The sequence below is a fragment of the Mytilus edulis genome, chromosome 4, assembly GCF_963676685.1.
Source record: "Mytilus edulis chromosome 4, xbMytEdul2.2, whole genome shotgun sequence".
Lineage (NCBI taxonomy): Eukaryota > Metazoa > Mollusca > Bivalvia > Mytilida > Mytilidae > Mytilus > Mytilus edulis.
In genome coordinates, this window is record NC_092347.1 from 2,612,482 (window position 1) to 2,634,487 (window position 22,006).

General features: G+C 32.0%; 2 protein-coding genes across 4 annotated transcripts in view; one reads left to right on the forward strand and one right to left on the reverse strand.

Moving 5' to 3' along the window:
* Positions 1-4,190: 4,190 nt before the first annotated feature.
* Positions 4,191-16,688, reverse strand: LOC139518743 (F-box/WD repeat-containing protein 5-like). The gene is made up of 8 exons (XM_071310297.1): positions 16,560-16,688; positions 14,658-14,790; positions 13,562-13,807; positions 12,371-12,554; positions 11,356-11,495; positions 9,657-10,324; positions 7,265-7,477; positions 4,191-6,402 (listed from the first exon to the last, which is right to left on the reverse strand). Exons 1-8 carry the CDS (start codon positions 16,586-16,588, stop codon positions 6,204-6,206), a joined length of 1,812 nt encoding a protein of 603 aa, XP_071166398.1. The 5' UTR covers positions 16,589-16,688; the 3' UTR covers positions 4,191-6,203.
* A 219-nt stretch (positions 16,689-16,907) lies between these two features.
* Positions 16,908-22,006, forward strand: part of LOC139518744 (phosphatidylinositol 3-kinase catalytic subunit type 3-like) — a 53,603-nt gene continuing 48,504 nt past the window's right edge. For all 3 annotated transcript variants that reach the window (XM_071310298.1, XM_071310300.1, XM_071310299.1), the window contains exons 1-5: positions 16,908-17,042; positions 19,418-19,606; positions 20,007-20,150; positions 20,419-20,542; positions 21,477-21,659. In XM_071310298.1, the coding sequence (XP_071166399.1) occupies positions 16,972-17,042; positions 19,418-19,606; positions 20,007-20,150; positions 20,419-20,542; positions 21,477-21,659 (711 nt within the window). In that variant the 5' untranslated portion in view covers positions 16,908-16,971. The remainder of the gene's footprint in view (positions 17,043-19,417; positions 19,607-20,006; positions 20,151-20,418; positions 20,543-21,476; positions 21,660-22,006) is intronic.

Below are 22,006 nucleotides of genomic sequence, written 5' to 3' on the forward strand. Positions count from 1 at the left end.
TGTTATTAATCACATCTTTTTCCTTTGTATTTATAATGGATAGTTGTCTCATTTCAAAGTAATCATACCAATATTTTTTAATCAAGATTTATATAGTTTAAGAAGTTTGATTGCACATTATATTTAGTAAATTTAGATAAAATACCAAAACTACGGAATTAAAATCTATATTATTGTTGTAATTATTTATAATCACTTGAAATCCATGCTGTAAATTAAAAGCAATTAGATTGTGAGCTTTTTATTTATTTATAGCTACATTTTTGTATGTTCATCTGTTCACATAGCTTTTTTTATAGCATTCATTTTTAGCTCACCTGGCCCGAAGGGCCAAGTGAGCTTTTCCCATCACTTGGCGTCCGTCGTCGTCCGTCGTCGTCGTCCGTCGTCGTTAACTTTTACAAAAATCTTCTCCTCTGAAACTACTGGGCCCAATTGAACCAAACTTGGCCACAATCATCATTGGGGTATCTAGTTTAAAAAATGTGTGGCGTGACCCGGCCAACCAACCAAGATGGCCGCCATGGCTAAAAATAGAACATAGGGGTAAAATGCAGTTTTTGGCTTATAACTCAAAAACCAAAGCATTTAGAGCAAATCTGACGCAGGGTAAAATTGTTTATCAGGTCAAGATCTATCTGCCCTGCAATTTTCACATGAATCGGACAACCCGTTGTTGGGTTGCTGCCCCTGAATTAGTAATTTTAAGGAAATTTTGCTGTTTTTGGTTATTATCTTGAATATTATTATAGATAGAGATAAACTGTAAACAGTAATAATGTTCAGCAAAGTAAGATTTACAAATAAGTCAACATGACCGAAATGGTCAGTTGACCCCTTTAGGAGTTATTGCCCTTTATAGTCAATTTTTAACCATTTTTCGTAAATCTTAGTAATCTTTTACAAAAATCTTCTCCTCTGAAAATACTGGGCCAAATTAAACCAAACTTGGCCACAATCACAATTTGGGTATCTAGTTTAAAAAATGTGTGGCGTGACCCGGTCAACCAACCAAGATGGCCGCCACAGCTAAAAATAGAACATAGGGGTAAAATGCAGTTTTTGGCTTATAACTCAAAAACCAAAGCATTTAGAGCAAATCTGACATGGGGTAAAATTGATTATCAGGTCAAGATCTATCTGCCCTGAAATTTACAGATGAATCGGACAACCTGTTGTTGGGTTGCTGCCCCTGAATTGGTAATTTTAAGGAAATTTTGCTGTTTTTGGTTATTATCTTGAATATTATTATAGATAGAGATAAACTGTAAACAGCAATAATGTTCAGCAAAGTAAGATTTACAAATAAGTGAACATGACTGAAATGGTCAGTTGACCCCTTTAGGAGTTATTGCCCTTTATAGTCAATTTTGAACCATTTTTCGTAAATCTTAGTCATCTTTTACAAAAATCTTCTCCTCTGAAACTACTGGGCCAAGTTCATTATAGATAGAGATAATTGTAAGCAGCAAGAATGTTCAGTAAAGTAAGATTTACAAACACATCACCATCACCAAAACACAATTTTGTCATGAATCCATCTGCGTCCTTTGTTTAATATTCACATAGACCAAGGTGAGCGACACAGGCTCTTTAGAGCCTCTAGTTTTAATTTTCATAAATAGCACCATTAATTATAACTATATGTCGTGTATATCTTGTATATATTTCATGTGTCCAGTTCTATAGGAGTACATGTCATATTGTTTTCATTGCCCAAACTTCTTTATTATCATAAACTTACATTATAACACAGCAACAAATGACAATCACTGAAGTTAAGAAAGTCACATACTCCTCTGAGTGAGTCCCTCTGTTTAGTGAAATGATTTTTATTCCTAGAGTAATTGGAATGTATTTCAAAATCCATTGTCCCTCCCCATATTCTTTAGAATTCTATTCATTGTTGCAATTTCATAAACCAGTCTAGATAATATTAAAAAAACATATATTTCTATGACTCTTTCATACATGTATAGTAAAAATACATATTTTTTATCAATTGAAATCATAATGACACTTTTCATATGCAGCTTGCTGAAATCATTCGGTGCTAACAATTTTTATATTCTTATTTCTTATAAAACATTTTGATTGTTTGTTATTAAATATAGTTTGATTAAATATTTATTAGTTACCAATCCCGATATTGTTGACAATTAATGTATTGCACTGTTATTATCATTTATGTAATAATAAACTGTTATTTGTTTAAAATAAACATTGTTAGATGAAACATAAGTGTTACAGAGACTATCAGCTAGAAAATCATCAAATGTTTGTAAAGATTGCGACATATATTGTAGAATATGTAGGAGAAATATGTTCTAGCAAGTATGTTCCAATGAACAATGATTAATAAAGTAAACCTTAGACTTTAAAATTGGCATTTGCTGCTTCTTCTGCATGACACATGGTATTGAGAAAATAAAGGGGGGATGTATCCATAGGACACATGTGATGCCCCCGCTTGCATATCATCAGGTCATGGTCATATAAACCAAACAAGAAATACATGTACACCTCACAATCATTCAATACACTAAATATAGTTGACCTATTGCTTATAGTTTCTAAGAAACATCTAGACTTAACCATTAAACCTAAACTTCGACCAATGAACCATGAATATAAGGTCAAGGTCTGAAGAACCATGCCAGGCAGACATGTACAGCTTACAATTCTTCCATACAACACATATCTTTGACCGATTGCTTATAGTATAAGAAAAACAGACCAAAACACAAAACTTAACACTGAGCAAAAAAAACCACTGAAAAATGAGGTCTTGGTCAAATAAAACTTGCATGACATACACATCATCAAATATTTCTATGCACCAAATATAGTTGACCTATTGAATATAGTATTAGAAAAAAAGACCAAAACTCGAAAAATAAACTTTGACCACTGAACCATGAAAATGAGGTCACGGTCAGATAACACCTGCCAGCTAGACATTTACTCCTTACAATCATTCCATACACCAAATATGATACATATAGATCTATTGCACACAGTTAAAAGAAAAACAGACAAAAACTAAAAACTTAACTATAACCACTGAACCATTAAAATAAGATCAAGGTAAGATGAAACCTGCCAGTTTGACATGTACACCTTACAATCCTTTCATACACCGATTTTACTAGACCTATTGCTTATAGTATCTGAGATATGGACTTAACCTTGTTCACTGATCCATGAAATGAGGTTGAGGTCTGACAGGCATAAGGACCTTGCAAGGTACGCACATACCAAATATAGTTATCCTATTACTCATAATAAGAGAGAAATTAACATAAGAAAAATCAACTTTTTTTTCCAAGTCGTCACTGAACCATGAAAATGAGGTCAGGGACCATGGACAAGTGACACTGAAACTTCGTTACATGAGGCATCTATATACAAAGTATGAAGCATCCAGATCTAATCAGTGTAATATATACCGGTATACGCAGCTGCCGCCACCATCAGATCACTATCTATATGTTGAGCTTTCTGCAACAAAAGGTGGCAGGCTCAACAAAAAGCTAACACTGAGCAATGAACCTTAAAATAAAACTTGCCAGACTGACATGTACATGGTAAAATATTTCTGTTCAATAAATATAATTGACCTAATGCATATATATATAGTTTTAGAAAAAAAGATAGAAAAACAAAAACCTAACATTAACTATTAAACCATGAAAATGAGGTCCAGGTCAGATGACACCAGCCAGTTGAACATGTACATCTTGCAATCATTCCATTCATCAAACAAATGTAGTTGACCTATTACTTTTAGTGTCTGATATATGGACTTGATAATGAAAACTTAACCTTGTTCACTGATCCATGAAATGAGGTTGAGGTCGGATATAAACCCTCTGAAGGGCATGAGTGCATACTAAATATATTACTCATAATAAGAGGAATTAAGACTAAAAAAATATCAACTTTTCCTTCAAGTAGTCATTGAACCATGAAAACGGGTCAAGTACAAATGACATACAACAGATGGAGACTTGGCTTGGCAACGGTTTACAATGTTTTCTCAGGGTAACAATTTGATCGATCACCCTCTCAGCTATGTGTTATTTTTATTACATTCAGTGACCTATAAACATTTTAAATGAATGTCTATGGTCCTTCCTATAAAGACCGTTTTCTGGTAAATTTGTAATAATGATAACAATACAATACAATTCATTTTTTTTAAATTTATTCCATTTATTACTTTGGTACAATTGTAGATTCATAATCCATACTAACTCAGACAAATATCATTTTATAATAATGATACGTACACTTTTAAAAACACATTTTAATTAAGGCGTCTTAGAAGTCATCAATCTTATACTTAACTTAACTATTGGACTTAACAGACATATATTAATAATATCTTAAAAATATAACCTGTAAAGATTTTTACAAGCTCAAAAGCAATTTTACAAGCCTAATATATAGGCCTGTAGTTATTAAAGCATGAAGACTGCTGTGTACAAGATTTGCCAACAAAGATCTGATACCACAGTGATCTACTTTCTGCATTGATAATAATTACAATGAAATTCAAATTTTTGAAAGTGTGTATCATTTAGTCAAAAGCTAAAATTGTGAATGTTTATTAATAGTACATCAGAGTGTTGTATGATCCTTGTAAGCCAAGAGACACATGATCTGTATTTTGATTGGATTGAAATTTACATGTAACAATTGATTGCATTTAAAATGCAAAATAACATTTCATTATCACAGTTTAATTTGTATATAAACAATTTAAATATAACATGCAGTATGTTTTCATTACAAGTTTTTACAATATACTTTGTCAATACAAACAAAACAAAATGTATTTGTTTTCCCATACATGATTCTTTAAGTTTAACAATTAAAACATGTACATTGCCTTTTAAATAACAGTAACCTACGTATGCATGGTCTATTTATATCTCATAACAATCATCAAAAAATAATTTTCAAATATTAATAAAAGTTATTTATAAGTCAACACAGAAATCAAGAGCCTTTAATACCAACCTAACTGTCTGTACAAGTAGTTGCATTGTTAATATGTTTCTAACTTCAGAATCCCCCTATTTGAATAAACCTTATCGCTAATCCTGGCTGACCCGGCTGCTTGAACTTTTGACGTCAACAACAATCACTTTTCCATTGTGGCGTCAGATATTTTGCTTTATGACGTCAAAATTTTACGGGAACCTGTGTGATATCCAGTAATGGCGGACAAATAGCGAAAAGGTGTATAAACCTGGCACAAAGAAAAATTCTTTGAAAAATTCTTTGAAAAATTCTTGTCATTTTACATCTACAATTGTAAGGTGTTCAGAAAAAAAACTTGCTTATGAGGGTTTAGAAGAATGAAAAACAAGTTATCTCTAAATGAAACAGTATAGTTATTTCGGATTTAATTAAAAATGAAGCAGATTTAATCTTTTAGATTTTGATCCCTTCATCAAAAGTCTTGATTGTATTTTAAGATTAAGGATAATGGTGACAATATTCAGGCCATCAATTTCATACAAAACAAGCATTTAATGTGGTACCAAACACCTTGACTAATATCAATTTGGCTCGTTTAATTTTTTATAAAATTTTGACAAAATGTTCACTTTGACCCTTTGACGAAAATATAAATATTTCAAATAATTTGAACCAACCACTTTATCAGAAAAATTTCATTGGTTATACAGCAGTTTGACAAACACTAATTTTGATCATTGAAAAGCTTAATATTTCTTAACAAAACAACGTGATCAAAAAGTTTAGCTGATTTTTACACAGTTATCTCAAAGGTACCACCTTAAATAATTTTTTCAGCATGATTTTACTTTTGTTTTTATGGCATCATTATGTATTTAAGGGTAAAAAAAAATTATATTAAAAACATGTAAACAGATTATCAATGGTCTTTCAAACTCAAGTATGTTTCTTGGTCACATTTAGTCTCAGGGCTGATATTGTTGCTGACCTTGTTTTGTTGTTACTCTTCTATACATTCACATGTTTGCAATTTTCTTGTCATTTTAAAACTGACTTCTTACACTGATTTGTAGCACTATAACAGTAAAACAGGGTCTTTCTTTAAAGCTAGAATATTGTTTAATTTAATCAGACTCAGCACACTTTTTATCTGACAGGGCTTTTTACTTCATTTCTCAAATCGACCAATATCTTTCAAGCTTTATATCCATTTTTCAGACTCGCCCAAAGTCTTTCATCAAAGCTTTGGACCTCCAGATTTTGATAGTACAATCATCACTTACAGTTACTAGATATTCTTGGTTTGCAGGGTTAAAGCCTACAGCATTGACAACACCAAATGAATGTTCAAATGTAGCAAGATTTACACAATAATGTTTGTCCCATAAGTATCCTTTAGCATCCTCACTTCCACTGAAAAATACAAAATAGTATGTTCAATTTCTAATTACTACTATCAATTAAAGCTAATTTCCTACTGCATGTAGAGTAAGACTTTGGGCAGCTTGCTTGCTTTTTTTGTATATTGTAAAATAATAATTGGGATAACATTAATTCAAATTTAGATGCTGTAAATTCAGAAATTATTGCGATTTTGTAATTTTGGGCTAAAATGCGATTTTTATTTTTGCGATATTGATATTGTTTGCAGATGTCAATCTGAATTACAATGCTTGAGCTATACGTTTATACAAACAAGCAAGCAAGCCAACTAAAGTCTTACTCTACAAGCATTTGGAATTTAGCTCCAATTTATTTCATGAGTATCAGTTTTTGTGGTTGAATAAAAAAATATTATATTTTAATGGTAAATAATTTTGTGGTATCACAATTTGCTCCTAATAAAGTAACTAAACATTTGAAATTCAAATTTGTCTCCCCTTACTCTCTAAATCTATCAAAAATTTATATCCTACTTGCATAAAAGAATCCAAATATGTACCTACAAAGTATTGTACTGATAGATATTAGACATTTGTGAAGAACTGAATATTGCCTTCTACGTCTCTTGGTTGTTTTGGCATCTCCTCTCCTTTATCATATTCAATGCAAAGATTTTACAAATAATCAAAATAAAAACAAGCAGCCAGCTAGACACTGAAGTAACATACCCCCCCCCCCCCCCCAAAAAAAAAGAAAAGAAAAAAAGAAAGAATATTTAAACCTTTTGGGTTACTACTTTCAAAAAACACCACATATAAGTTCATGTAGATACTGAATAAATCCTAGTCCAAGCAAGCTTTAGAAACCAGACATTTAAAAGAAGAAGACCTACCTTCCAACATAATCTGGACTAACGTCAAGAAAAACAAAACAGCACATTGTTGATGGGGAGAATCCTTTATGACCTTGATATCGTCTGCCAGTGTCCTGCAGTGTACAAAGGTCAATAACTCTGATTTCTATTGAAGGTGACAGGTCAGGGGTTGCCCAGGGGTCAGTTCTATCAACCTTACCAATCCATGGTCTACAATTCAGGAACAAATACCTACAACAAAAGAAGTAAATTGAACATTCTAATGCAACATAATACATGTATATAGTACCCTCATTTTAATTGGATAATGTCACTAATTTTCATCACATCAATTCGCTGACCAGTGACATATGACATATTCTAATTGTTTGATTTGAAGTTGTTTTTTTGTCTGTTTCATTAGAATGGGGATAACAAATTTATTTTAAGCTCTGAATAAAATTGAGAAAGGAAAGCGACAACAACCCAACCATAGAGCAGACAATAGCTGAAGGCCACCAATGGGTCTTCAATGTAGCAAGAAACTCCCGCACCTGTAGGCGTCCTTCAGCTGGCCCCTTAAAAAATATGTATACTAGTACAGTGATAATGTACGTCATACTAAACTCCAAATTATACACAAGAAACTAAAATTAAAAGTCATACAAGACTTACAAAAGCCAGAGGCTCCTGACTTGGGACAGGCACAAAATTGCGGCAGGGTTAAACATGGTTATGAGATCTCAACCCTCCCCCTATACCTCTAGCCAATGTAGAAAAGTAAGCGCATAACAATACACACATTAAAATTCAGTTCAAGAGAAGTCCGAGTCCGATGTCAGAAGATGTAACAAAAGAAAATAAATAAAATGACAATAAGACATAAATAACAACAGACTACTAGCAGTTAACTGACATGCCAGCTCCAGACCTCAATTAAACTAAATGCATCAATTGGTGATTTGATGGTTGCAAATACCTGTTTACTGGCAGCGCTATCACATATCGCTATTTTGTGCATTTTTCCTTTGATCTTTTTTTGTGATAATTTTTCATATCATGCTACTCGCTTGAGATGGAAAATTATCGGTAGAAACTAAGCAGACATGTGGCGTTGCTAACGAAATTGACATGAAATTGACGTCGTCATAGGTAAAATAGCAATAAACAGATTATCTATTATATACATAGGATTGTGCCTGATGTTCATATGATGAAATCATAATCTTTCAGTCAGTTTAATTGAAGTCTGGAGCTGGCATGTCAGTTAACTGCTAGTAGTCTGTTGTTATTTATGTATTATTGTCATTTTGTTTATTTTCTTTGGTTACATCTTCTGACATCAGACTCGGACTTCTCTTGAACTGAATCTTAAATGTGCGTATTGTTATGCGTTTACTTTTCTACATTGGCTAGAGGTATAGGGGGAGGGTTGAGATCTCACAAACATGTTTAACCCCGCCGCATTTTTGCGTGTGTCCCAAGTCAGGAGCCTCTGGCCTTTGTTAGTCTTGTATTATTTTAATTTTAGTTTCTTGTGTACAATTTGGAAATTAGTATGGCGTTCATTATCACTGAACTAGTATACATTTGTTTAGGGGCCAGTTGAAGGACGCCTCCGGGTGCGGGAATTTCTCGCTACATTGAAGACCTGTTGGTGACCTTCTGCTGGTTTTTTTTTGTATGGTCGGGTTGTTGTCTCTTTGGCACATTCCCCATTTCCATTCTCAATTTTATCTTGTATTGGCAAGAAAATTGTCTCTGGTTAACATGGTAACTGTATGATTTCATAAAAATTAAAATACATCGTGTCTTCATTTCAGGTACTTTACATGCAGTTAATGGCCTATAAATTCAGTAACACGTTGCTTAAAATAAACGGGTGAAAATTTCTGTTTCTGTTTGAAAGTTATAGTTTTTGAAATTTTGTGTTTTGCATTAAACATGAACATGCAAATGTCTTGAAAAATTCATTTCAGTACATGTATATACATGTTTATTAACATTGCATATTTAGATAGTGCAGGATTCTGTCAAAATAAGAATTCTTGGAATTCGAGTCCAGGGACTGTAATTGTAATACAATTTATCATTTCAGTCATAATGTCCAAACAGATCATATGGTTCTGGTCATTTTTACCTGTTTTAAAAAACTTCTCCCTTATATTCTAGTTTTGTTTTAAAAATGCTATAACCATGAAAAACTTACTAATTTGCTAAAGATTTGCATTTCAAGGGCAATAACTCTACACTTGCTCATTTTTCTTAAAATTTCATGTAAATAGACCTGGATCTACTGATAATTTTTATTGTGTGAGATATGCTCTATATAGACCTGTTTTTGTTTTTCGAGATATAAGCCAAATAACATGAATAATGTGAAATTGCTCAAACAATAAGTTTCACAATGCAATGTCCAAATTAATAATACCTGTGATCATTTGACAAAGTAAGACCTGTCACATGTCCAAATAAATCTAATAAGTTGTCTGGTTTGTCTGATATTCTAATAGGCCGTAGTGTTATATCATTGTTACTAAAATTAACCACCATGTGACTTTCACCTTCCTGTACTGATTCATCTGACGGACTCATAGGTAGATCTAATACTGCAGGAGAAACATTCTTAAATCCTAATTGATGTAAAGCCACAGCGAATTCTCCCGTTACAAAAATTAAGTTCCGATTAACATTTCCATTTTGACAATCTTTACACAATGATATATGATACAGGGAATTGTTCTCCTTTAAAGCACTACCTGAACTGTATGAACATGAAGCACTCTCGTTTTTATCCCATTCATTCCCATCTAAAACACTTGGTGATTGAACAGAATGAGTTTCTATGTCTGAAGTAAAGAGTGTTTGGTCTCGTTTAGGAATTTTTCTTGGATTTGAGTCTCTTTCTTGACTAGCACATTTATCACAGTAGAGTTGTGGCCCCTTGTCACCATTAACAGGAATATGAGCTACTGTCAAAAATTTAATTAAACTAGCAGTTTCACTACAAAATGTAAACAGATTTCTCCCTGTTCCTTCTTCCACTTCAGGGAGATTTTCACTTTCTTCACCTTTTATCTCCACAGAACCATCTGGAACCTTTAGACAAGAAATTATACTTAAAACCATTACAATTGATGTTTTATAGTGTGTATTTCTATGTTGAGATGTTACACTATTGTTAGGTAAGGGTGAAGGTTGGTAACTATTAAAATGTTTTAAACCGGCTGCAATTGTTGGCACCTGTCCTAAGTCAGCAACCTGATATTCAGTAGTTATTTGTTGAGGTGGTTCATAAGTGTTTTTCCTTTTTTATATAGATTAGTTTGTTTCATATTAGAATGGTTTTACACTAGTCATTTTTTGGTGCCCTTTTTGCTTGCTGTTCGGTGTGTGCAAAGGCTCCGTGTTGAAGACCATACTTTGACCTATAACATGTAGCATGGTTTTTCTTTTACAAATTGTGACTTGGATGGAAAATTGTCTCATTGGCACTCATACCACATTTTCTTATATCTATAAAACCATGATTTGAATGCTTGTATGTTTTTGTTTGTTTGAAGGAACTCTTCTACAACAAAATCTTTTAAATTTCCAGCTACTGGTCTGAACACCAATATTTCAACTTTTTTCTTTCGTGTCCAAACAGAGTTTTGCAATTACTTACCAGTCTGAATAGAATTTTAGTAGTCTGGGGTATAAAACTTGTGGTTAATGGTGAAGACTGGCTTTCACTTTTAATTAGTTGTTCACAGGTAAGTTTTTGATGTTTTATTCATATAACCATTTGGTAAGTAATCCCAATGTTCTGTCTACTGATAAACAGACAAACATTTTTTGGTTTTAAAGGATCATATAAGGATTTTGGTAAGAAATCACATTGACTTTAAATGAATGATGTATGGATGCTTAACGTCTTGTAGTAATTTTACATACATATTCAGACAGATAACATCTTAATGAGATATAAACATGAAACCTGCTATGTACATGTCATATTTGACTTAGATGATGAGGCGAAAAATGAACCCTTTAACTCACATGACTCACATGGTAACAGTCTATATGGAAACAAGTCATCCTATCTAGACATTTAGCCATCTATTCAAACTCAAGTAGTGCAGACTTACATCAAATGATTCAATCTGTACAGTAGTAGTAAATCTATCTAGACTGATCTCCAAACAGCCTCCAAGGAATGTGCTATTGTCCAACCAAGATCCAAATAACTGTGACGGGTCCATTGATACAACACGGATAATACGGAAATCTAATAGGGAAATGTTGAAATAATATAAGATTACAAATATAATAATTTAAAAGAAAATAAATAATTTAAAATTTCGCTTCGTTTCAGAATATTTGTTCTTATGTTGTACTGTTACACCACTGTCTCAGTTTGGTGTCAGCATACATGTTCACATCCCCACTCCCCTACATAATGTATGTGCCAGTCCACAGTTAGGAATATGTAATTCAGTGTTGATTGTTTGTTGCTGTTAATCATTTTTGTTTTATTGCATATTGTTTGAACGTAAATCAGGCTGTTAGTTTTTGGCATTTTTCATTTTGGGGGCTTTTATAGCTTACTATGTAGTATGGGTTTTGCTCATTGTTGAAAGCTGTAAGGTGACCTATAGTTGTTCATTTCTAAATCTTCTGTTCTGTAAAAGGAGGGTTGCCTCATTGTCAATCGTACCACATCATTTTTTTTAACTTCGTTCCAAGTTGTGTTTGGCCAAAGCCAAGAGGGTAAATAACTTGAAAAATATTCATCTAGGTTGGACAAATATACTTTCTACTAGGCCCAACAAACATTTGCTCCAGTATTTTATTATTTTTCAACATCTCTGCTGTTTCTTTGACAAGATATCCTTTTATTCATGTTTGATAATTTATAGGTTTATCCAAAATTTAACAATTTTTTTATTCCACTGTCAGAAATGCAGCCAGTTTCAGTAATACAGGGTCTAAATGTACTATATCTTTTCATTTTGGTGTAATGATTAGATAAAAGTATGAAATTAAACACACTTAAACGAATGTGCATGGCCATTTATGTTTTAAATTCACCTTAGGACTTTAAAACATAATATGGTTAAAAAGTTTAAAATTAGACGAAATATAAAAGATATGTTTACCTACCATGTGGAAGAGAAATAATAGCCACATATCCTCTCCTGTCCATAAAATCTGTTGTTTTTACACTGGAAACAAGCAATAATGTGTCAATCTGATTAAAACAGGAAAACTGTGTGAAGTCCCACGACAACAAATCACGGAAATTTTTAGTGTGTTTGATAGTTGTTGGATCACCGACATTCCAAACCTATAAAGAAGCAAAAATAAAAAAGCTCAACATAAATACCCTTTTCCTGTACAATTTACTCTGCATGTACAAAATGTGTAGAACATTGTAGAAAAAGGCCATGAAATAGATTTCTATGCACTCCAAGGTTGTTATATAACTGCATTAACAAAATTATCCTTACAAATATTATGGATATTTGGATCTAATAAAATAATATTAAAATAAATCTTTCAATAGATCGTCCAGAAGTTATGAAATTTTTAACAATTGATAAAAAGTGGTTTATACAGATTTCTGGTGTCTTAACTTTAATAGTAATATTCACTGCTGCAGCACAAACACAGTGAAACAGGGTTTTGACAAATCTTGAGGTACATTGTAGTGATTGTACTGTATAAACACCTTAATTGTAAGTATTCATTTAATGACTCCTTTAACTTAACTTTTTTTTTATCTCTTTGCAAATTGCTTTTTCAAAATACCAAAGTGTTACCATTTCATTTTTTCAAACATGATTATACTGATATTCTTTCAGTGGTACCTTTATATGCATATTTCATTAACAGGAAAACAATAGAAAATATACTGTAAATTCAGATATTATTGCGAAAAATGTGACAGGCTTTGCTCATGTTGAAGGCTGTGCTTTGACCTATTGTTGTTAATTTTTGTGTCATTTGGTCTGTTGTGGAGAATTGTCTCATTGGCAATCATACCACATCTTCTTTTTTATATTAATGTTATAATCACAATAATTTAAACTCACATTTTAAATGATTTTGAATTATTTTATATGAATTAAATAGGATTTTTTACAATATCGCAGAAATTAAAATCACATTTAAGTACAAACTGACAAAATGGCAATAATAAATACACGCAATAATTTCTGAATTTACAGTAATGGAAACAGAGAATGTGTCAAAGAAATAACAATCTGAACTAAAACAGAAAACAGCCTAAAGCCATCAATATGTCTTCAATCAATGTAGCAAAAAATCTAGCACTCTGATGAGAATACTAACTTTGATAGTAGCATCTTTTGATGTGGTACAGAATAACTTGCCGTCATGAGAAAAGCTGACATGAAGTACTTCGTCATCATGGTCTGTCAACGTCTCACTCAGATGGATGGGTGTGTGAAAATCCAAACGTTTGTATTCACTCCTCCAGCTTTCTTTTGAGGGGGGCAACTTTTGATTTTTAACTCCCCATTTAACATCTAACAGATATTTCCATAAACTTTCATCATTGGTAACTCTATTCCAATCCTATATCAAGTAGAAAATGTTTTAATGACACAATATGGTATGAAGGATATTAAATATAACATGATTGAAAGACAGGCAAATGCATGCTAAATTTATATTGCACGCAAAAACCATTGATCAAAAGTTATCTTTAATACAATGTAATTGTCTCTGCATCAAGAACAATAAAGGTTATAAACAAAGGATATTGATAATATTTGAAGTAAGTAGTACAATAGTTTGAACACCATGCACTCTTGATTTACATCCTGTAAAATTTTTTTTTTCTTCATATTTTAAAAACCTATCTACAATGTATGATAGAAAATCTTATGGTGACCTTTGGTAGATAGTTGTCTAATTGGCAATCATACCTCATCTCCTTTTTTTTATGTCTTTTCTGTGAAATTATGTTAATGTTTTGTTGAGTTATACCAAAAAAAATGTCTTAATAATGTATAAGACAACCCATAATTTTATTTTGGTTATTTCATATCTTTTCATGTAAAACATGTTCAAATGTTAACAAATTATGAATGTTTTCTACAATGTACATGTATGACAACTTCATAACTTTATTTGGATAATCATTTTTTACAATCATTTGTCATCAAAGCTGGTGTTCATATTTCAACACTAGTTAGTCAAAATATAAACTGACAAGAAAAAGTAAAATATGTGACAGCTGAGTCAATATTGGTTTCTTCTCATACATCCATGTTAATGTATATCATTGTTTCACACATGCACTGTATATTATATTGTTGAAATGTATATACTTATTGTCTCTATAACTATGTCATTAGTTGATGAGAATAAAATTGGTACATACAATGCTCTTACTTATCATGAACCAATGGTCATATTTTACCTTGCAGGTTTGTGATGAGGCTGTCAAATGTTTTGCTTCTAAGAATGAGAATATATGAAGCAGAATAGAATCAGGACATTGTTGCCAAATACTTGGACAGGAATCCTCATCCTCTTCAATTTCTGTAGGACTTCTGTAAAAACAAAAATAATAAATATTTCCTTTAGTATGAAATACTGGCCTAGGATATGTCACTGTCTCTTCAATTAAGTAGGTTTTAAAAATAATGACATATTATCATGATTACGTGATAGACAATTATTTAAAAAAAAAAGAGATGTAAACAAAACTGAATCATAAGTTAATTTCATATTTTATCATACATGATCATATTTCAGGTGCAACAGTTGTAGAAGTAGCAAATGATAAATCTGGAGTTCTGAATGGATATATAATTATCAGATGCATCTTGTTTTAGACATAAGGAATTTTATCTTATTACTTAAATTGTGTATAATACTCAAACTTTAATTTTCGATATTTTAAAACTTTTGTTTCTGTTTCAAATTTTATTAGAAAATAACTTTCACACTCAAGTTTTAGTAACAAATATTTTTTTTCAAATTCAGTATAATTTTATTCTTTTAATGTGCTTTACAATTAATTTCAAGTTTTTCTAACTAATAAACATTAAATACAAATTAAAAAACATTATTCACCATTCTCTACACTGAATTCACACAGGAACATATTGACTGTTCCCAGATTAAGGTTCATCATAACAAATGGACAAATATGGCTGTATTTTCACCCCAAATACTACTCTGTGTACAGACTTACCTGTGCTGTTTGGAAAGTTTTAATGCCTAGCATCCACTAAATATATAAAAGTTAAATTCATTTTGTGTTTAAGAAAGATAAAATCTTTTTTAGTTTTTGATGGGCATTTTTTTTCCTTTCTGCAGAAGGTGTAAAAATAAACAAACACCTGAATTACTTTGATACTGTCCACTCACTGACTCAGATAAACTCTTTAACTCACCTATAGTTGTGAAGATAACTCTTGTCCATGTCAATTAAGGACAATTAAAACAATACAAACCGGTTTTTTACCTGAGGGAGCATCTCATAGTTGTACCACAACTTAGTTAATTTTCACACCTTTTGCATGAAGGAAAAAAAATGCCCATCAAAATCCAAAAGAGATTTTATCTTTCTGAAACACAAAATGCATGTAACTTTATATCTAGTGGATGCCAGGCATTAAAACTTTTCCAACTTCACAGGTAAGTCTGTACTCAGAGTAATTTTTGGCATGTAAATACAGCCATATGTGTCCGTTTGTTATGATGAACCGTAACAAAATCAGGAAATAACTGATAATTTTTGTGTATCTTTTTTGTTTCATTCCCGATTATATGACAGTTTATTATAAAATCTGATACAGGTACATGTATGCGTAGCCTACAAAGTCAAAAGCCACTTTTCCCCGCATGCAGGAACGTGCTGACATGGTACACTACCTAAATCAATTAAGACACAATTCAACAATGATTTAGTTTCAACAGGTGTTCACTTATTCGCAATGTGAATGATCGTATATTTTGGTGTGTGTACATGTTCCTTAAATAAAGGGGCACTAGCTGTCAAATTATACACCTTATCGCTAATCCCGGCTGACCCGGCCGCTTGAACTTTTGACGTCAACAACAATCACTTTTCCATTGTGGCGTCAGATATTTTGTTTTATGACGTCAAAATTTTACGGGAACCTGTGTGATTTCCAGCAATGGCGAACAAATAGCGATAAGGTGTATTGATGTCAACTGTCTCTGCTTGTGCCAACTTGTGTATTATGTTGTATAATTTTATACGGATTTTGTCCTCCTTCACAGGTAACACCTGCCTCATATTAAGCTGTGGTAAACATATTCATTGACAGTATGAATAAGTTCAAAGTACCTTCTGTCTTCAACACAGTGAAGAGGCATAATTTGATGTCAAAAATTCTCAGACAGCTCTCCCATAGTTGACAAACATGAAATCCTTAAAATGTTTGAGAACATGTTGATTTTTCATTATGAACTTAAAATGGTCTGGGTCATTGAAACGCTTAAAGTCAAAAACGGTGTCAGGGAAACTTTTTACATTTAAAAAACTCTATTTACAAAATCAATAAATCTGTTTATTTGTGTGGGAAAATTGATAATTTTTATTCACTAAACTTTTTAACTTGTTTATCCTCTATACTTTTCATTCATTTGCCTTTTTAGCTTGATTATCCCTTTGATTACAAATGTAAGATTTTTTAGATGTCTGTGCCATCACCGCTTTAATCAGTAAATTACTTCCCCTGCATTTGACAGAAAGTGGGATGACAGAGCTAACAGACAGATTTAATTATGTTTACAGTTGTGATCTTGATGTCAACGTTCAAATCAAAATGTATAATATAACTCATACTTTATTTTAACAAAAAATCACACAATTATTAAGGAAATCTTATATTTCAAGGGTTTCTCTGAAGTGAAGGTTTGTTTGGGTTGTTTTGGTTAACATTCATTATACAGAATACATGGGGTGCAGGAACTACATTCAGTATTTTATATGACTGCAAAAAATTCTGCAGTCTTAACATGTTACTATGAGGCAGGCATAACCTATGAATGGGGACGAAGTCTGTATGTAATATGAGGCAGGCATAACCTGTGAATGGGGACGAAGTCTGTATGTATTATTTTTTTTTTTTACCTCTAACATGTTAATAAAGGAAACGGAAATACCGTAACGTTCCCGATTTCGGTTCTGTGGTTAGGGATTTAGCTGTGACATTGTTTAAGTTATGACGTCATAATGTAAACAAAAGAAACGCTTCCATCAGGTAACGTTTTTTTCAAATCAAACAATTATTAAAAATGAAATTGTATTGAGTTCCAATCTTATATTTTACTAGACTGATACATATAATTTTCTTTTCAAAGTCTCATGCAAACAAGACAGATTTCTGTGCAAATGCGAGGAAAACCGGAACAGGAACTAGATCTGAAAAAAAAAGTTAACGATTTTGAGTTCATTAGTAGAATGAAAAATTCGGGAAATTTTCCCGATTTTTTTTTTTTTTTTTTTTTTTATTGATTTTTCTACCGTAATTGGGGACTTCGTCCCCATATTATTTTTTTAATTCAATCACGTTGATAAAAGAAACCGAAATACCGTACGTAACGTTCCCGATTTTGATTCTGTTGTTAGGGAATTAGCTGTGACGTTCTTTAAGTTATGACGTCATATTCGATGTAAACAAAAGAAACGCTTTCATCAGGTAACGTTTTTTCAAATCAAACAATTATTAAAATTGAATTTGTATTGAGATCCAATCATATATTTTACTAGACTGATAAATATAAATTTTTTCAAAGTCTCATGCAAACAAGACAGATATCTGCGTAAAAGAGGGGAAAACCGGAACAGGAAGTAGATCTGAAAAAAAAAGTTAACGATTTTGAGTTCATTAGTAGAATGAAAAATTCGGGAAATTTTCCCGATTTTTTTTTTTTTTTTTTTTATTGATTTTTCTACCGTAATTGGGGACTTCGTCCCCATATCATGTCGTCATCATCAGCGCCAGCGTCATCTGACATTTGGTTTCTGGACAATAACATAGTCATATATATAAGACATTTTGAAAGTAAAAAGAAATCTATGGAATTTAAACACAAGGTTTATAACCACAAAAGGAAGATTAGGATTGTTTTTGAGGTTATGGTCCAAACAGTTGAGGAATGAGGGGCCAAAAAAGGGCCCTAATAAGCATTTTTCTTAAGTATCCAGACTATACACCTTATTGCTATTTGTTCGCCATTACTGGACTTCACACAGGTTCCTATAAAATTTTGACGTCATAATACAAAATATGGGAATGCCGCTATGGAATAGTGATTGTTGTATGATATCAATAGTTCAAGTGGGACAGATTCTCGGGTCAGCCTGGACAGATTTCCAAATAGCGATAAGTTGTATAACTTGTCATGCTTGTGGAACAGTGTATGGATCTCTCTGGAATTATACAAGTTTCCATATCACAAAGGGATGGTTAGGATTGTCTGTTGGGGGTTATGGCTCACACTGTTTAGAAATAAGGGAAAAACAAGGGGGAAAAAAGGGTTTCGTGGGTAATAGACAATTACTTCAGACAATTTAAATTTTAAAAGCAGTGTAAGGGAGGTAATCCAAACACATGATTATGTTTTGATTACCTCTCTTTCACTGCTTTTAAATGATGTATAAAGAAATGTTGTATTTGTCTTGGGATTATTAGCTGTCAATTTGATTTAACTTTTTGAAATTGCTAATTAAGAAATATTAATTTTAGCCATGATTATGTATGTCATTTTCTATTTCAAGACTTCTATGATGTAAAAGTATTTAAATGGGTTATTATGGTTGTAAACTCCATTGGAAATTGAATTGAGATTATGACAATTTCTTACATGTCTTGAGGGAAAGAATTTTTTTTGGGGAAAAAAAGGGGGCAGGTAAAAAAAATAATTGTGGGAGGGTAAAAAAAAAATTGGGCTTGGGGGCACAATTTTTTCTTTTATTTCAGATTTCAGAAATTCCTTCGAATATTTATTGGGGGTCGGTCAATTTGCAACAGCATAGTGAATTGCATAAAAGCAAATTGACATCCTCTGAACATTGGACCACACTCAACCAAACTTGTTTTCTTGATATTAGATTGCCACTTAAATTGTCAGTTATTTGTTGGTTCCTAGCGTTAAATTTAAAGATGGTAAAGTTATTAGTTCTATAACTATTTGTAGTGGTACATTGGAAGGAGAGAGACAAAGACCAAGTTACCAAGAACTTCTGAATGATCCAATGTTAAAGTTCTCTGGTGCTTATCAGGAAGGACATTCTGACCTCTATGTGACCTGTAGAATCTACTCAGATGGGCGACCTTTATCACTGGCAGTTAGCACATCATACAAAGCTTTTAGCACCAGATGGAAGTAAGCTCTATATATGTAATTACTGACCAATATTCATGATATTTTTGTTACGATTATATATAGAAATACAAAGTTTCATGATCAATTTGCATATATGGAAAAAGTTCATATCACTATAGAAATACAGTTTCAAATATCATGTTGATCAATGTTATACAAGTCTTTTCTCTTATTGATGTTAAATTTGTTTGATAGAATAATTAATGATGTGAAGTTTATTTAAATAATTATTTTGATTAACACTGTAAAAAAGATAAGAAAATTATTTCACAAGTATTATAGTATAAGTATAATAATAAGGATGTGTGATATGATTTGTGATTGGTACCTTTTTTTTTCTGCATTACTATACATAATTCTTTGTTAGAAGATTCATTTTAAACTTATGCATTTATTTTAGTTGGAACGAATGGATCACACTGCCATTGAAGTTTAGTGACTTACCACGGAATGCTATGATGGCTATGACAATATGGGACATCTATGGTACCAACAAAGCTATACCAGTAGGGGGAACAGCCATCAGTCTATTTGGAAAAAGAGGGTAGGATTACAATGTTTACATTAATTACATAAATGTTATATTTCAGCTAGAGTCTCCTTATAAAATTTTGTATAAATTTCTGAATTTATTCTCCAAAGCTTTATGAAGATGGCTGATATAAATCTAACATCTAATTTTCACAGGTATGTAGCTAGAATAACCAGGATACAGATCAACGTTTTGATAGTTAGTAGAAAGAAAAAAGAATTTGATTAAAAAAGAAAATATCTGTTATGTCTGTAGTGATTATTTTTCCTATTTTTTCCAGAACTTTTAGAAAGGGTATGATAGATTTAAAAGTTTGGCCAAATGTAGAAGCTGATCCACAGAACCATTCTACCACACCTGGTAAAACTAAGGATACTAATGATCAAATGAGTCGCCTGGCAAAGGTAAATAACTTAACTATCCATGTTTAACCTTGTTATGGTAATATGTTCAGATGTGTTGTCCAGCTAATGAGTTGTCTAGGTAAGGTAACTATAAACTGTTTTATAAAACTATTAGGACTGTAATGATCAGATGATAGAAATATAAAGTATGATTTATCTCTCACTTAGATCAAGTATGTTTTCGTATTCTTTTTCAGTCTTAAACTGATAAAACTTCAAAAAATGCACTTGGAAATTATAAGACATGCAAAGAAATGATTTAATTCATTGTTTTGTTTATCTGCAAGATTATATTTATCTTCTCTTGGTGGTTGAAAGATATAAGAAGATGTGGTATGAGTGCCAATGAGACAACTATCCATCCAAGTCACAATTTGTAAACAGTAAACTATCATATAGGTCACAACTCTTCAACATAGAGCCTTGGCTCACACCAAACAGCAAGCTATAAATGGCCCAAAAGTGACTAGTGTAAAACCATATGCATTTAAACATGACGGTTTAATCTATACAAAAACCAAGAAATACTTTTGAGCCACATCATCAAAAAACAACCACTGAACAACAGATTCCTGACTTTGGACAGGTCCTGACAATCCAGAGTCCACTAGTAATTCTAGTACATGTACAAGTTGTATATCTTTTCTAGTGAAATCAGAGATTATAACTATTAAGACTATATATATTACTAAACATAAATGATTGAAGCCAGATTTCTTTTTAATATTATAAAGCAGTTGTAGGAGGACCATCCTAAAATTTATTTGATCATGTTAAGTAAGGAAATGTAGATTTTTTTTCAATATATTTTTTTTCTTTTTTTTCCAATTAATTTATATTGGGTCTACAGTGGTTTAATGTCTTTGAATTGCATTGAATGTCACAGATGACAAGTCCTGACACATAGCCTAATGGTTATTTACTTCTTTTAAAGTTAAGTAAGAAGCACAGAGATGGACACATGGTGAAAGTTGATTGGTTAGACCGACTGACATTTCGTGAAATAGAACTGATCAATGAGAAGCAGAAACGTGACTCTAACTTTATGTATCTGATGATAGAGTTCCCATATGTCCATTACAATGATTTGCAGTATACTGTTATTTATTTTGAGAAGGTGAGGTCATTACATTTGTCTGTTTTCTCCCTATTATTCATGGATATGCTAATACAATTGATTATATTAATTGGAAAATATATTCTGTTCATGCTATTTGTTTGTAGGTATTTCCACCTTTTCCAAATGATACTTGCACCTTTTCTATTATTTGTAAAACAAGTATATAAACAAATAAGTATGACTTTTACAGCTTAATTTTATGTCTCCGACGAGGGCATTTAGTTTTATCCATGTCCGTTCATACATTCGTCCCAAAGTTGGTTTCCGTTCTCTACCTTGGTTGGTCTCAACCAAATGTTGGTGGCGTCGCTATAACCATTCTAGAGTTATGCACCCTAACAAAT

Coding starts and splice junctions, on each gene's coding strand:
- LOC139518743 (XM_071310297.1), bottom strand. CDS start 16,588: ATGCCTCTTCACTGTGTTGAAGACAGAAG. Junction 12,555..13,561: donor CAAAAGATGCTACTATCAAA/GTTAGTATTCTC, acceptor GCTTCTTTATAG/GTTTGGAATGTCGGTGATCC. Junction 10,325..11,355: donor TACAGATTGAATCATTTGAT/GTAAGTCTGCAC, acceptor TCTTGTCTAAAG/GTTCCAGATGGTTCTGTGGA.